Below are 15403 nucleotides of genomic sequence, written 5' to 3' on the forward strand. Positions count from 1 at the left end.
CTTCACAGAAAAAAACTTGCTGACCCCTGCTCTAAAAGGAATGAATCTACATCTTTAAAAGCACACCAGATTATGCTGATCTAGCAGGCCATGAACAAATACAACAATGCTATAGAGATAGCTATAGATGCCTGTGTTAGCAACATCAGGAATTCCTAGCTAGAGTATATACTTAACCTATTTCTGGGTCCTACAGCATACCAAATAAATGTCATTAGCTTGTAGTACACGAATATGCCAGTCAGTCAGTCAATGCAAAGGCGGCTTTTAGTGACATACACAAAATCAGAAGTCGAAAAAATTGACCAGAATTAAGGATCCAAAGAAAAAAACAAAGATAGGTGAGAGGATGGGGAACTGTCAGGATCATAAATACCTCCATTCAACCAGAGAAGTTCTACATTTACCTACTAAGCTTCTACCAATGATCTGGTTTCCACAAAAGAATTTGCTACATAGAGAAGTTTGAAATACCATATTTTTCTTTTCTTGTAACTGCTTATAAGAAGAGAATCCAAAGTCTCTTTTCAGATTATATATAAAATAACTAAAAAAAATTTAAAAGGTAATAAATAGATAAGCTGCTAATGCAGCTTACAATATCCTAAATTTGATACCAATTCGTCTATAATAAATTCTTCTAATTGTAGACATGTTGGATATCTGAGAGCTCTCAAAGACTAAGAGAAATGCGTTGAATCAGGAAAGAAAATTCTAGGAGAATATATTTACTTTATCCAAAGGAATAAAACTTATATAACCATCAAAAGGAAAATCTGCATTTTTATATTTAATCCAGGATTTTACTGAATAGTTAATTCACTGCTGGCCCAATTCAACTGATATTTAAGCTTTCAGAAGTTTTTGTTACTATTAATGCAATAAAGAAATTTGACTGACTTTAAAATTACATTATACATATTACATTATACATATACATAATACATTTAATACAGATGGCAAGCAGGAAAAAGCCCTGGACTAAATATATCTATAAAAATAAAAAATATCACTCTATAGGTAACAAAAAGTTTTAAAGAGAAATATTATACAAATACAACACCAAACGTAGGCAAAACTATTTCTACAGATACAATATGCTACATATGTACATTATTCAAAATAATTTTAGAGACTATGAATGTTAATACAATTACCTGCAAGCTGTGCCAGTCGATCATGAAGCTTGTATAATGTGCTCATCATAAGATTTTTTTCACTTTCCTAAAATTAGAAGAAATTATTATGAAAAATATGTGCCAAATAATTCTTATTCAGAAAGAAAAACAGTAAATAAATTTAAAATAAAAGAAGCTACATAATATGAAAGACAAATTCAAATTTAAATAATGGCACAATATTTTAAGGAACCTTAATCTAAGAAGCTAAATTACCACTCTAAATATTTTACTTTCTTGAGAATGATCAAAATATTGGCACTAAAGTTAGTGTGAAAAAAGGTCTCATACACAATAAACTCCCCCAACCATGAAAGCAATGCTCCCAATCCCTGTCTGTACAATGCATGCCTATGTACAATGTTCTAATGAGATTGTTTTCTTCATTAACACTGCCCTTCATGTTTTGTTTTTTAATCTAACTCAACCACATAAGACTAAGAGAATGAATATTGACACTGATTGAAACTCATCCTTTCCTAGGTGGCCCTGCATAAACTTAAGAACCATTAAAGTGAAACAAACATTCAGGGAATATCTATTAGGAGTTTAAGAACTGTTCTCTCAGCAAAGTGAGAGACCCAGTGAACAAGATGGTTCCTGTTCTCCAGGGCAAAAAAATGTACTGTTATATTACAGTTGCAAAGTATAATGCAAATACAGAAGAGGGAGGGAAGGGCAGACCCATTTATTGAACAAAGAATATCTGAGTTGGGTTTCAAAGGAAACATGAATAGATAAGCATTCCAGGCAGAAGGAACAGCCTGAGCAAAGGCATGAAAGTGTCGGTTATATTCCTTTCATAACCTACTAGTAACCCAGTTTGATTCAACAAACTACATACTGGAAAAACAGTTTGGAATTAACTGCCAGACAGCCCTGGATACCAAGACAAAGAGTTTGACTTCATTCTGAAAATTTAGACGGAGGAAAGTAAAATAGACTTGCCTATCAGGAATATTACTACGATCAGAATGTATAGGATGGCCTGGAAGGAGAAATAACTGAAAAGAGTCCGGGGGAGGGGCAGGGGCTATTGCAATAGTATAAGCACCTTACCAAGTAGTCTAATGCAATGAGATGCCCAATTAAAGAGCAATCATAATTAAGAGTCACCGATATAAGTGATAGAAAAGAGGAGGGTAGGTTAGAGAGGCGGGTAATAGTTTATCACACTATCTGAAATAAATTCATGATTCATCAGAGGGCTGTGTCTTTATTATTTCCTTTCTTCCTGGATTGTCTAACCAAACAAAATTACTGGGTGAATACAACCATGGAGCAAATTCGGGCAGAATGTAAAAGGGCAGGATAGTAACATTTATATATCTAATGACATGTAACCTCATCCATTTATTTTTGTGCTGTATGTTCAGGGACAGAAGAAGACAAGTTTGCACACTATGGGTGGAATGCTTTTGTCAATGCAGCTTTAATCAGTGACACCAAAGAAAAGTCATCAGTGGCTCCAAGATCCTACCACCAGAGTTCCTAGTTTTATGTCCGATGGTTGACTGGGATAAATTACTTATTCCTTCAGTTCACTAGTTACCTTCCAACACTTTTGCTTTTTTCGGGAGGTGGCGTGGGGTCGGGGGCTCAACTTTATCTCAACCAGATTCTGAATCAAGCCAGTCCTTACCTTCACATAAGATTAAAAATCTAAACTCCAAAAATAAGACATCAAAAAGTAAGAGTATGGGCTCAAACTCAAGATTCTGAAAGCTATGCGTTCGTGATACATTAAACCACAAAATCACTTTTAATAAATATGTTTAACATAATCAGATGAGCAGGAGTTCAATGGTAGTGTTCATGTTCATCAAGTTCATGGACTTGATACATAAAATTAAGGTGAATCTAATTAAGCTTTAGGAATAAAGTAGCTGAAATTTTTCAAGTCTGTAGAAAGACTGATTCCTTTGTTTTATATGTCTTGATCATGTCCTTCCCCACTCCCCTTTCAAAAAACAAAATTTGAAGATTTGCCACCTGTCCTCTGTAGTTAGATCTTTAATGAACATAAAAGACCTGGGAATAAACTTCATGTTTTGATTCATAGGTCACACTGGACTGGACAAATAGAAAAAATAACAAAACCTAACCAGATGGAACTGGATCTCATACTGGGTAACATACATACTGTTATGTTCTCAAAGAATTTTAAGCACCCAAAAGTTCAACGATAATTTTTTATAAGAATTATTTTTCCAAGGAAAACTTATTCAAAATGACCACCTATGTACCATAACGGACTCAATGCCATCCAAATGACCAACTAAATTATGACGTAGTTTTTAATGATATATGTTATTAAGTGAACAAATCCATTTTTAGAAAGAAATAGGCTCTGGTTCAATTATCTTTAGTACTAGTACACTAAACTAGCAGTAAATCTGAAAAGTATACTAAAGTTACTTTCTTACTGGCTTACAGTTTTATTACACTCTTATTCTATTCTGATTGCTTTTCAGATCGTCTCCTAACATTTCAGTTTAAAATGTGTCTAACTATTGGTTTTCTTAATAACCCTGCAAACTAAGATCCACAAATACATGTATATTTAAAGTAAGCTTTCAAGTAACTTTTCATTAAACAAATATAATTTTATAATTTGAATTAGCTACCTTCTAATTATCTGCTTTAGCAGGGCCTAGATTATCATTTACCAACACATATCATTCTCTAAAGCAAAATTTTTATTCTTGGGGGGAAAAAACTACAGAATGACTCTACCAAATTTTCTCATAATTGTCACCTTTAAATATTTCCCTCTTCTATCCTCAGCCAATTTTCTCTTCAAGGACATTTTTAACTGCATCACGTCTTTGATTAAATGATAATAGACTTTAAACACTTACCATCATCCCCTGCACAAAATAAGAATTTAATAAGTGAACTACCATTATCTTCATTATAATTATTACTATTATTCACAGGTTCAGAACTTCAGTTCTGAAAATTATACAGAAGAAATAATCTTGTATTTCCAATGTTCAGTGAGTATGGTACTCAATTTAAATTATGATGCTCTAACAGTATTATACTTAATAATGCAACTGATAAAGTCAACTTTGCTTTAAACAAATACTACCACAGTAGAATATTACTAAATACAATCATTTTAAAGTTCTACTCTAACAATCTAAAGTAATATACTGTGGATCTGATTATACATTATTACACATCCTTCAGTACAACAAATAATGTTTTCTATAGAGGTCTATATAACTATCAGTTCCTAATAAAAAAAGTTGACTAGTTGTGTATTATAATATAAGCTTTAATATCTTAATCTTCAAAGTGCCTGTAATGATGGGTAAGGAAAAATATTTTCATGTAAGTAAAATTTAGGTTAAATTTAATATTACAGTACCCTTCCAAAATGAAAAGAATAGGTAGCCTAGAAGATATTAATGTGTTTCCTTTCTAAATGCCTCCTGATGGTTGAAAGGCATGCCAATGGGCAAAGATCCAAAGAGAGACAAGATGAGGCCAAAGAGGACAAAAACGGTTACGGTATCCAACAATTGAAGACAACAGGAATATTTTTAATTATAAGACCATATCCACAGATGGCATGCCACTTCCATTTTACTTGGCAGGTGGCTTTTAAGTTAAAGTGATAAACAGTTCAGCTCTTAGGAGAAAACTCATGTCAGATTTAATTATACTATAGTTAAGGAATACTCAGAATAAGAAAATATATTGTGTTAGATTAAAATAACCTCAAAATTACTACTTTTTAATTGATAATCATCCTAATACTTTTATCATATAAAATATGACATAAAACATAAGCATTATGATCTTTTACTTACTTGTATTTTTCCAAATGTTTCACCAAAGGGGTTTTCTACTATCAAAGAAAGAAAAAAAAAGACAACTATTAGCATCACTAAAGAGTAAGAATTAACCCTCTTCCCCCAAACAAGCCCTCTGAAATGCCAGCATGTACTTTGCTAAAACTAAATATAAATATGCAAACAAAATGTAAACAAACTGATGATAAACGATGGCGAAGTAATTTTTCAGACTTACTATACTTACCATTCTTTCAATTTTGGTTTTCTCCATAATCATTGAAATCAGGCGCTCTGGTATCAGAGACGCTGAGTTCAGGTCCCAGCTCCGCCACCTATTAGCAGTATCTCCTTGAACTAACATCTATTTAGCCACTCTAAATTGTAGATTTTCTTCTTAAAAGGAGGGATAACAACTATACCTACCTTAGATAGCTGTTGTTAAGATTAAATGAGATAAACCAGATAAAATGTGTCAAGCACTTAAGAAGAACTGAATGCATAGTACCCATTATCATTACTATTAATGACTATCATTTGTTTCTACCTTAACTTGGTTTCTCTTCAAAATACAGACTAAAAGCAGTGAACTACTTGAGGAAATTTACAAGATGCTTTAAAACTGAATAATTCATTTAGAATTCTCACTGCTAATGATTAAAAAAGAAAAATCCACCTTCCTAATCCTTGCCAACATCTGGAAAAGTGGCAAGAAAAAAATATACAGATCAAAGCAGCCAAGAATTAAGTCTCAGTATTAAACACCTCCAAATTTCTAATAAAATATTACATTATAAGGAAAAGATTTACCACTTTCCATCCAACCTCCCAACTCCCAATTTCAATATTACATGCAAAAATACTCAAAGCTTTCAGATAACTTTCTCCTTATCATCTCCTTTATTTCAATATTACATGCAAAAATACTCAAAGCTTTCAGATACCTGAAAACTTCCACATATTCTGTACAGATTATATAGCTGTATAATCCAGGTCACAACTAAGACTAACTGATCTTACAAAGTAGTTCACACTGACCAGGTTTCCTTTCTGAGATACTTTTCTATTTTTATTTGAGAAAACAGGAAGTCCCATAGGAACCAGGAACTGCCTGATTCTAAGAAAGTTCATGTGAGACCAGTTTAACAAGGTACAATAAAAAAGCAAGGAAAAAAAATGCATCCTGTTATCATCATAAGGGATGTTGCTAATAGATTTTTAGACATTTCTCTACACAACAAAAAGGTTTTAATGCTGGGAAAGAAAAATTTCTGAAAGATAAAAAATCAAAAGCACTCATAAGGGGAATAAAGAGAAGAAATAATAATAGCTTCAAAATTAAATAAAATGTTAAGAATCAGAACTCATGGACTAAAAAGATAATCTTTTTATTAACATTAATTTTCATGTAAAATTTGAACAGTTTAAAACAAAGCCACATTTAGTTCAAAATACTACCAAAACTGCCTTGTCAACCTACTTAGAATAAATTGGCCAAACAATACTTAAAAACCAAGTACTTTATTTGCTCTTTATAAGAAAAACAATTCTTAAAAATATAAAAGCACACAGTTTTTTAAAAAAAACAGGTTTAATGTCTATGAAGAAAAGCTATGCTAGCATTACTTTTTGACTGTACACAAAATTATTTTTTGTCAAGACTATCAAGTAGAAAATCAACTCTTCAAGCAGCTCTATAAAAGCATAACTGTAAACTATGGTTGTCCTACCAGTAGACTGCTCTACTGTGGGATTCTCACATAGGGACCACGTGTTATTCATGTTTGTATGCCTGGAGCCAAGCATAGCATTGGACATACAGAGTTTTCAAGTTAGAGCTTGAAAAGTGCTGGTTGTGCTATCTAAGCATGCTTCTTTATTTTACTTTGTGTGTTAACACTAAAGCAAAAGTGTTAAATTCTGCAGGAAGCTGGAGGAGTATATGTTCTGAGCTACTGGGAAGGGAAGGGGATAGGATAACACAGAGAAAGCTAAAGAGAATAAAAAAAATTCTGTTAAAAACATTGCTCTGCCCTTTGTATCCTTCTAGATTTCTGCCTCTTGTCTAGTAAATTAAAATACCTGAGAATAACATATTTAAAAAGCCAAGAGGATGCTTTCTGCCCTACAAATCCATTAAAAATTTTTTTCCCAAAATGCCTATGATAATTGTCACCCATTAAATGAACAGACCCTTAGCCTTGAGGTTAAATTTTACGAGGAAACTCCATCCAAAAACAGTAACTCTAACAAACTAAATGCCCTCAAACTTCTGAAAGTATCTTTATACATCTAACTTTTCTTTCCCCAAATAATTTCAGTATTTCTAAATAACACACTAGTATTTTATCCAAATCTCATCCAAATTACCTAGTCTTTAATGGAAACAATACATAATGTGTGAAAATATACAACAGCCCCTCCTCCCTTTAGGCAATTGTAGAGAAGAAAACTTATTTCAAAAGCATTCCACAGCAAAAATTTGCCACTTCATTTATTATTCAGTCACTTTTCTAGGGAGGGACCTTAGAGTAAATTACAGTTCTTATCCCTTACCCTAAAGCAAGATAATGCCAAGACTGTACTTCAAAATTTACTCTAAAGCCACAACCTTGAAGCCATTTATTACCTGTTATTGTCCTTTATACCCTACACCCCAGTTTCTCATTACTGCTTTTTCTCAAATTCTCCTAGTATGACCATTTCAATATTTTTGCTTCTATGATTTCAAATCTCAAATATACCAACTTTTCCTTGAAAATGTCCTTAACATTTTGACTTCTCTTCTCTTTAAGCCATCTTAATGACCAAAACTCAAATTCCTAAAATGTTTAATTACATCTTTCAAAATTTTCCAATGGTTTCCCATCACACTTTGCTTCAAGAACAAATTCTTATTTTGTGATACTTACTTACAAGATACATAATGATTCTCCCCCAAACCTCTCTCTCACCAATTCCAAAAATGTTACTATTTAATAATTTTACTGATCCTTTAGTCAAATGTAAACTTTTCTCCATTCTCTTAAGCTGAAATCAAATTTATCAACTGTTATTCTCAGATAAAAAAGAAAAAATTGTGACCACATTCATAGGTTGCTACACTTCAAAGGATACACTTATATATTAATAGAACTAAATAAATCAATGATCTCTCAGAAAGGCTCCATTTTGGTTATCCAATGGCAGTAAAGGGAAGAAAAGTCTGTGGTAACCGAAGTTGTTCTTATAAAGAGCAAATAAAATACTTATTATTTTGTGCTAGGCACTGGAAATGTGGCACTAAATAAAAAAGTATTTCTGCCTTCATAGAACTTATGTTCTAGAGGGGTCAGAAGAGACAATGAACAAATAAATGTTAAAAATACATAGTATGTTAGATGGTTCGAAGCACTTTGGAGGGAAAACAGCAGGAATGGTGCTTGATATGTGAGAGAGGAAAGCAATTTTAAACCAGATGGTTACAGAAGGCCATAGTAAGATTGCATTTGAATAGAAACTTGAGGAAACAGAGGGAACAAGCCATGTGGACATCTTAAGGAAGAGGTTTATAGAAGAAAGAACCACTATAATAATGGCTGTGAAATAGTAGCAGGTCTGGCATATAACTCCTGGAAATGGAGAAAAGCCAGTATAGCTGGAGCCAAGTGGATGAGACGGCAAGTAACAAGAAATGAAGTCAGATAAGTTAAGATTATTTAAGAGACATAGCAGATACAGATTGTGGAGGGCATTTCTATTTTACTCTAAGGGAGAAACCTCAGAGAATTGGGAGTATATGTTATCTGGTTTGTGCTTTAAAAGAAAGGCATATATAATAAGGGGGTGTCTCACCTTCTGGCTTAAACTTAAGAGTCCTAGGCATTTAGAGAATAAATGACCTGCTATTTATGACCCAAGAAAACAGGCAATAGTACATTCAGGGTGCTTTCCTTCAGCTTTCTCCGGATCAACACAGCCAGCTTTAGCGTACTGTGACATTTTTCTGTTCTGTGTACTTGGAACTACTGTCAATTACAGTACACAGAAATATTCTCTCAGAAAGACTCTGAACCTTTGATCTTTTCTGGTCTTCTTTAAGCCTGAATATTATCCTTCTCTTTCATTCTGCCTTGACGGTTCACTTTGCATCTATGCTATGACCATGAAGAACACCAGCTTATCTGAACTGCAGCTTATCATGACCTTCCGCTTCTTAGAATCTCAATGTATTTTCTCTCAGTATCTTTACTACCTTATATTAAGATTTAACTATTTGGTGTTTGTCCCTCCTCCCCCAACAAGACCACAAAATATCTATCTATCCCAATGCCTTGCAGATACTGGGTGCTAAGTATATGCTGAACAAGCAGAAACTCGAAGGCATACTACAGTCTCCTAGAGTAACAGCTTCACCAATGCCAGAAAGGCACTATAGTCATGATAATTCTACAACCCTCTCCTTTGAGTAAAAAGCAAATTACATTTGTTGAGTTCTTAGGATGTGCAAGGAATAATGATGCCGCCATGTACTCAAGAGGTACCTCATTTCGTCCTCATAATACCACTATTTTAGAGTCAGTATTATCACTTGAGACATGTTGAGGTTAGGTTGCTTCCTTGAGGTAAGTGCAGTTTAGTAAATTAGGATTCATAAAATTGAGATTCAAACCTATCTATGTCAGATTCCAAAGCCTATATTCCTCTCATTATAGAAATAACAACTATAGGAAAGAAAATACTGGCTCTATTTGGTTTAAGGAAAGCATTCTTCTCTAGAACTTTCAGATTTTGAATCATTAATCTCCTTATGATGTAGTAAATAAAAAAATCACAAAAATGGGGATAAGGGGGAAAAACACTACTGTTAGAGAACAGAGCTTGTCTCTTAGATGAAAGAAAACTTACAAGTTCTCTAATTGTAGTCTAGGGAAAGATTTTCCATGATATATCAAAATGTAAAGTATCCTGTGACTGCCATAGGCAGAATTATTTACTCCCCTTCTCTCTGCTGCCATGGCCCTCTGCTCATGACTGCTATAGAACTTATCACATGGGATCAGTTTTTAAAAAACCGTAATTTCTCATTTAGTACCACATACATCTAAGCAACATTTTCATTTGGCTTCATCTTGCAACACTAAATATTCAGAAACAAATATCAAGTTCCTGTTACGTGCCATGCATTATGCTAGTTGCAGATTAAAAAATGAATATATATAAACCCTGTCTCAATAAGTTCAGTCTGAAGGGCAGCAACTCTGCAGACATGGACTTTCAAAGGTAACCTCTTATAATTCTAAAACTCTATGACCTTAAGGGTATGTTTTAGTCTTAGGAAGATTCAAGTCATCTAGGCAGTTAAAATCAGCTGCCAAAATAACCAGTTATCTCTCTGGGTTGTACTTTTTTGTAAATATATTTAAATTCTCAAATACCATTTTCTAGCATTAATGTTAAATGAGCATAATTATATGTAATGAAGGTGGGAGGGGGTTATGAGTGAGGGGGAATGTTTCCAACAGCTGCAAAACACTGCACCTGTGTGGTAAACACTTCTGCATTTCACCATCATCCAGACTGATCTAAAAATGGATGGCTTTATTAAATAGATGGTCATTCTATAAGACAGGAACAGTTCATTGGATGTATACTTAAAAATTACTGTGAATACTGAGAATACATTAATCAAAATAGAGAAAGTGTTATGGACAAAAATTATCTATTACTGGCCGGCTGTGGTGGCTCACGCCTGTAATCCTAGTACTCTGGGAGGCCGAGGCGGGTGGATTGCTTGAGGTCAGGAGTTCGAGACCAGCCTCAGCAAGAGCAAGACCCCGTCTCTACTAAAAAAATAGAAAGAAAATTATCTGGCCAACTAAAATATATATACAGAAAAAAATTAGCCGGGCATGGTGGCACATGCCTGTAGTCCCAGCTACTGGGGAGGCTGAGGCAGTAGGATAGCTTAAGCCCAGGATTTTGAGGTTGCTGTGAGCTAGGCTGACACCACAGCACTCACTCTAGCCGGGGCAACACAGCGAGACTCTGTCTCAAAAAAAAAAAAAAAAAAAAATTATCTATTACTGTCTACTCTAACTTGCCTAAGATAAACTTTATACCACCACCTTTGTTCTATTCATAAATAACCTTTCAATTGTAATCCCACCTACCTCTGGATTTCCAGAGATACAAACCAAGATGGGAATAACAATTAAAAAAGGGAAGGAGCAAGAACTTAAAAGCTTCTCTACTTCTCATATCCTACAAGACTCCTAGTTTTTCACCTGCCCCTGTTTAAGAGAGGCAGCAATCTCATACTTCCAAATGTAAATTATTCTTTAAAAGAAAAAGTACACACTCATTTTATAAAATAAAAATAGAAAGGACTTTAAATGTGGATATGAAAAGTACTTAGAAGATAAAAAAACTGAAAACAATGTATTTAAGAAAAAAAGGTCAAAACTCAGAATCAAATTTTCCAATAGCCTTATTAGTTGGTTGGTTCTTATTCTTTATTTCCATATATGATAAAGAAACATTATGGTCTCGTTTAACTTTGCAGTCATTTGAAAGCCTCGCATCTGCTCACCATAAAAATGAAGATTTTCCAGGGGGGAAAAATGACATCAGACTATAACTGAAATTATTTATCTTTACTCAAGCACTAATTTCACATAATTGTACTCTGAGTTTGGGATCTCTGTAAAACAAAAACTGTAAGAAAGACTTCTAACCATAGGCTGTTCAACAAATATTTGTGAAGCATATTCTATACATCGTGTTCTGAGAATTTTTCCCCAGATGTCTATGCTTTAGGAGTAGTGGAGGTGGAGAAAAATGAGTAACTGTGGTGAAAAAAATCAGAACAGTGATGGAATACTGACTGGGCATGAGGGAACTTTTGGAGGCAAAGGAAATGTTCTATATTATAGGGACTTAAGTTACACAGCTGCATGAATTTGTCAAAACTCATGAGAGGATACATTAAAGATCTGTACATCTCACTGTATGCAAATTTTACCTTAAAAAAAGTAACTCTAGTTAATAATGAATTACGTAAGGGTCAAATAACCAAATGTCTTCAACTTACTTTGAAATACATTTTTTAAAAAGACAATGATGGATGGAAAGAATGAAGAGTAAAATCCATAAGGCAAATACAGAAAAAGTCAACTGTAGAATCTAGTTAGGGTATCTAAGCATTGACAGCACAATCTTTCAACTTTTTTGTTAAAAGAAGGTTAGGGCAGGAAGAGTAAAACAAATAAATAAATGTTGGTGGTGTTAAAATCCTATCAGAGGCCCAGTTTCTAGCTCAGTACATAAGAAGCTTAGAAGTCACCACTCTGTCCCAAAAAGTAAAAAGCTGAACTGAAAAATCAACAACTCTTGTTAGATCCGTAAAAGAAAGTCACAAGGTAAATGCTACTCCCAAGAAATCAAAAGGTGAGTACACAGAATCACTATTTCCCTGAACAGAAACCCACAAGTAACTACTGCTGAGTACCTACCTCTTAGGAAACCAGTGCTGGGGTAGGAAAACCTCAACCATAATAAACAAATTGCTGGAGGTTATAATGTAGACAACTCTGAGAGTTAAACATTCCAGGAACATGTGGTCATAGAGGGACCCCCGCACTTTTGTGAGTTTTACCTCCAGGAGTTTTACCATGGTCCTCATGGTGAATATCAGAGAAAAATCCCTGTGTGCTTCCAGCAGGAGAGGGGGGGAAAAAAAATTGTTTTACAATATGCCAGCAAACTCTGTTCTTAACAAAGTCTGACCTCAAGAGAAACTATATAACCAGAGCCTAACCTGCTGGGGTTTTATCAGAGCTTAACTGACCTGGGGAAAGAGAAATACCCTATTACAGCACTCTCTAGCTTTTCATAAGGGAGAAGGGAAATATCTAATTCAAGCCTACTCTAGCCATCCCATTCCACCTAAAGGGTAGGAATTAGAGGGGCAGCCGGTTTGATGAGGTTATATGTGAAGTTCACAATCCAAAGGTACAAGCTCACTAAAAGACTGAGTCCTTATCACAGGACTATAGAACACTTCCCCCCCAACACAACTGATCACCGTACCACTAAAGACTTAAATACAACAATTTCTTTTACCCAGGTCATCGTGTCTGGCTATCAAGAAAAAATTCCAAGACACACTAAGAGGCAAAAAACACATTTTGAAGAGACAAAACTGGACTCAGATATGACAGAGATAATGTAATTACAAAACTAAAACTTTAAGACAACTATGATTAATATGTTAAGGCTTCTACTGGATAAAGTAGACAACATGCAAGAACAGAGGAGTACTATAAACAGAGAGATGGAAATTCTAACAAAGAACCAAAAAGAAATGCTAGAGATCAGAAACACTATCAGAAATGAAGAATGTCTTTGATAGGCTTATTAGTAGAATGGATACAGCCAAGGAAAAAAATCTCTTGAGTTTCAGGATATCTTAATGAAACTTCTAAAATTGAAAAGAAAAAAAAGACTGAAAAACAAAATAGAATATCCAAGCATTGCTGGCAACTACAAAAGGTGTAACATGCACATATGGGAATACTAGAAGAAGAGAAAGGAACAAAAGCAGTATTTCAAGCAATTAATGACAGGAAATTACCCCAAATTAACATCTGACACCCAATGACAAATCCAGAAAGCTCAGAGAATACCAAAGAAGGATAAATGCCCCAAAATTATACTTAGGCATATCATTTTCAAGCTACAGAAAAGCAAAGACAAAGAAAAAATTCTGAAAGAAGCCAGAGGGGGGAAAAAACATATTACCTATAGAAGAACAAAGGTAAGAATTACCTATCTTCTCTTCAGAAAACATGCATATAAGAAGAGAGTGGCAAGACATATCAAAGTTTTAAGAGAAAAAAACCACCAGCCAGAATTCTATACCTGGCAAAATAATCCTTCAAAGGTAAAGGACAAACAAAGACTTTCTCAGAAAAACAAAAATTGAGGAAATATATTGCCAGTAGAACTGCTTGCAAGAAATGTTAAAAGAAGTTCTTTAGAAAAAAGAAAATGATGCACGTCAGAAACTCAGATCTACATAAAGAAAGGAAGAACATCAGAGAATAAATAAATGAGGGTAGAAAGATGGAGAAAGATATGCTAATGCCAATTAAAAGAAAGTGAGAATAGATGTATTAATTTCATATACATCATACAGCAAATTTCAGAGCAAGAAAAGCTATCAGGGATAAAGAGGAGCATTATACAATTATAAAGGGACAATTCTCTAAGAAGACATAATAATACTTAATGTGTATGCAGCTAATAACAGTGTCAAAATATGTGAGGCAAAAACTGATAGAACTACAAGGAGAAAGAGATGAATCCACTAATAAGGTTGCAGACTTCAACACCCCTCTAGTAGAAATGGACAGATCCAACAGGCAGAAAATCAGCAAGGGCATAGTTGATAAACAAACCATTAATCAACTGGATATAATGAACATCTATCTATACCATCCAACAATAGCATAAGACACAGTCTCATGCTCACATGGAACATTTACCAAGAGACCACATTCTGGGCCATAAAACATGCCTTAACAAATTTAAAAGAACAAAAATCATACAATGTCTGCTCTCAGACCACAAATGAATTAAATAAGAAGTCAACAACAGAAAGATAGCTGCAAAAATCCCAAATACCTGGAGATTAAACACATTTCTAAATAATACATGGGTCAAAGAAGAAATCTCAAGAGAAATTTAAAAATATTTTGAACAAAATGAAAATGAAAATAAAACTTATCAAGATTTGTGGGACAGAGAAAAAGCAGTACTCAGAGGGAAATTAATGAATGCATATATCAGAAAAGAATTAAGATCTAATATCATCATAAGCTTCCACATTAGAAAACTAGAAAAAGAGTAGTAAATTAAATCCAAAGTAGAAAAAAAGAAATTATAAGAATTAGAGCAGAAATCAATGAAATCAAAAACAGTAAATCTATAAGGGGGGAAAAAAAAATCAATGAAACCAAAAGCTGGTTCTTTGAAAAGACTGATGAAATCAATAAGCCTTTAGACAATCTAAGAAAAAGAGAGAGGACACAAATTACTAGACACATATTACTAATATCAGAAATGAAAGAGGACATCACTATGGATCCCATGAGCATTAAAAGGATAATAATAGAATACTGTGAACAACTTGATGCCCACAGATCTGAGAACCCAGATGTAATAGACCAATTCCTTGAAAGACATAAACTGGCAAAACTCACAGAAAAAACAGACAATCTGAATAGGACTTTATCAGTTAAAGAAATTGAATCAATAAGTAATAACCTTCCAAACAGAATGCACTGGCCACAATTTACACCAATTCTCTATGTCATTTAGAAGACAGAAGCAGAGAGAAAACTTCCTAACTCATTTTATAAGGCCAGCATTACCCCGATA

General features: G+C 33.9%; 1 protein-coding gene across 2 annotated transcripts in view; it reads right to left on the minus strand.

Annotated features, from left to right (window-relative positions):
* LEMD3 (LEM domain containing 3) overlaps positions 1-15403 on the minus strand; it is a 70194-nt gene that overhangs the window by 28949 nt on the left and 25842 nt on the right. For both annotated transcript variants that reach the window (XM_045553434.1, XM_045553433.1), the window contains exons 2-3: positions 5000-5037; positions 1158-1224 (exon numbers count right to left, since the gene is read on the minus strand). In XM_045553434.1, coding sequence (XP_045409390.1) covers positions 1158-1224; positions 5000-5037 — 105 coding nt within the window. The remainder of the gene's footprint in view (positions 1-1157; positions 1225-4999; positions 5038-15403) is intronic.

Source organism: Lemur catta, chromosome 6, assembly GCF_020740605.2.
Source record: "Lemur catta isolate mLemCat1 chromosome 6, mLemCat1.pri, whole genome shotgun sequence".
Taxonomy (NCBI): Eukaryota; Metazoa; Chordata; class Mammalia; order Primates; family Lemuridae; genus Lemur; species Lemur catta.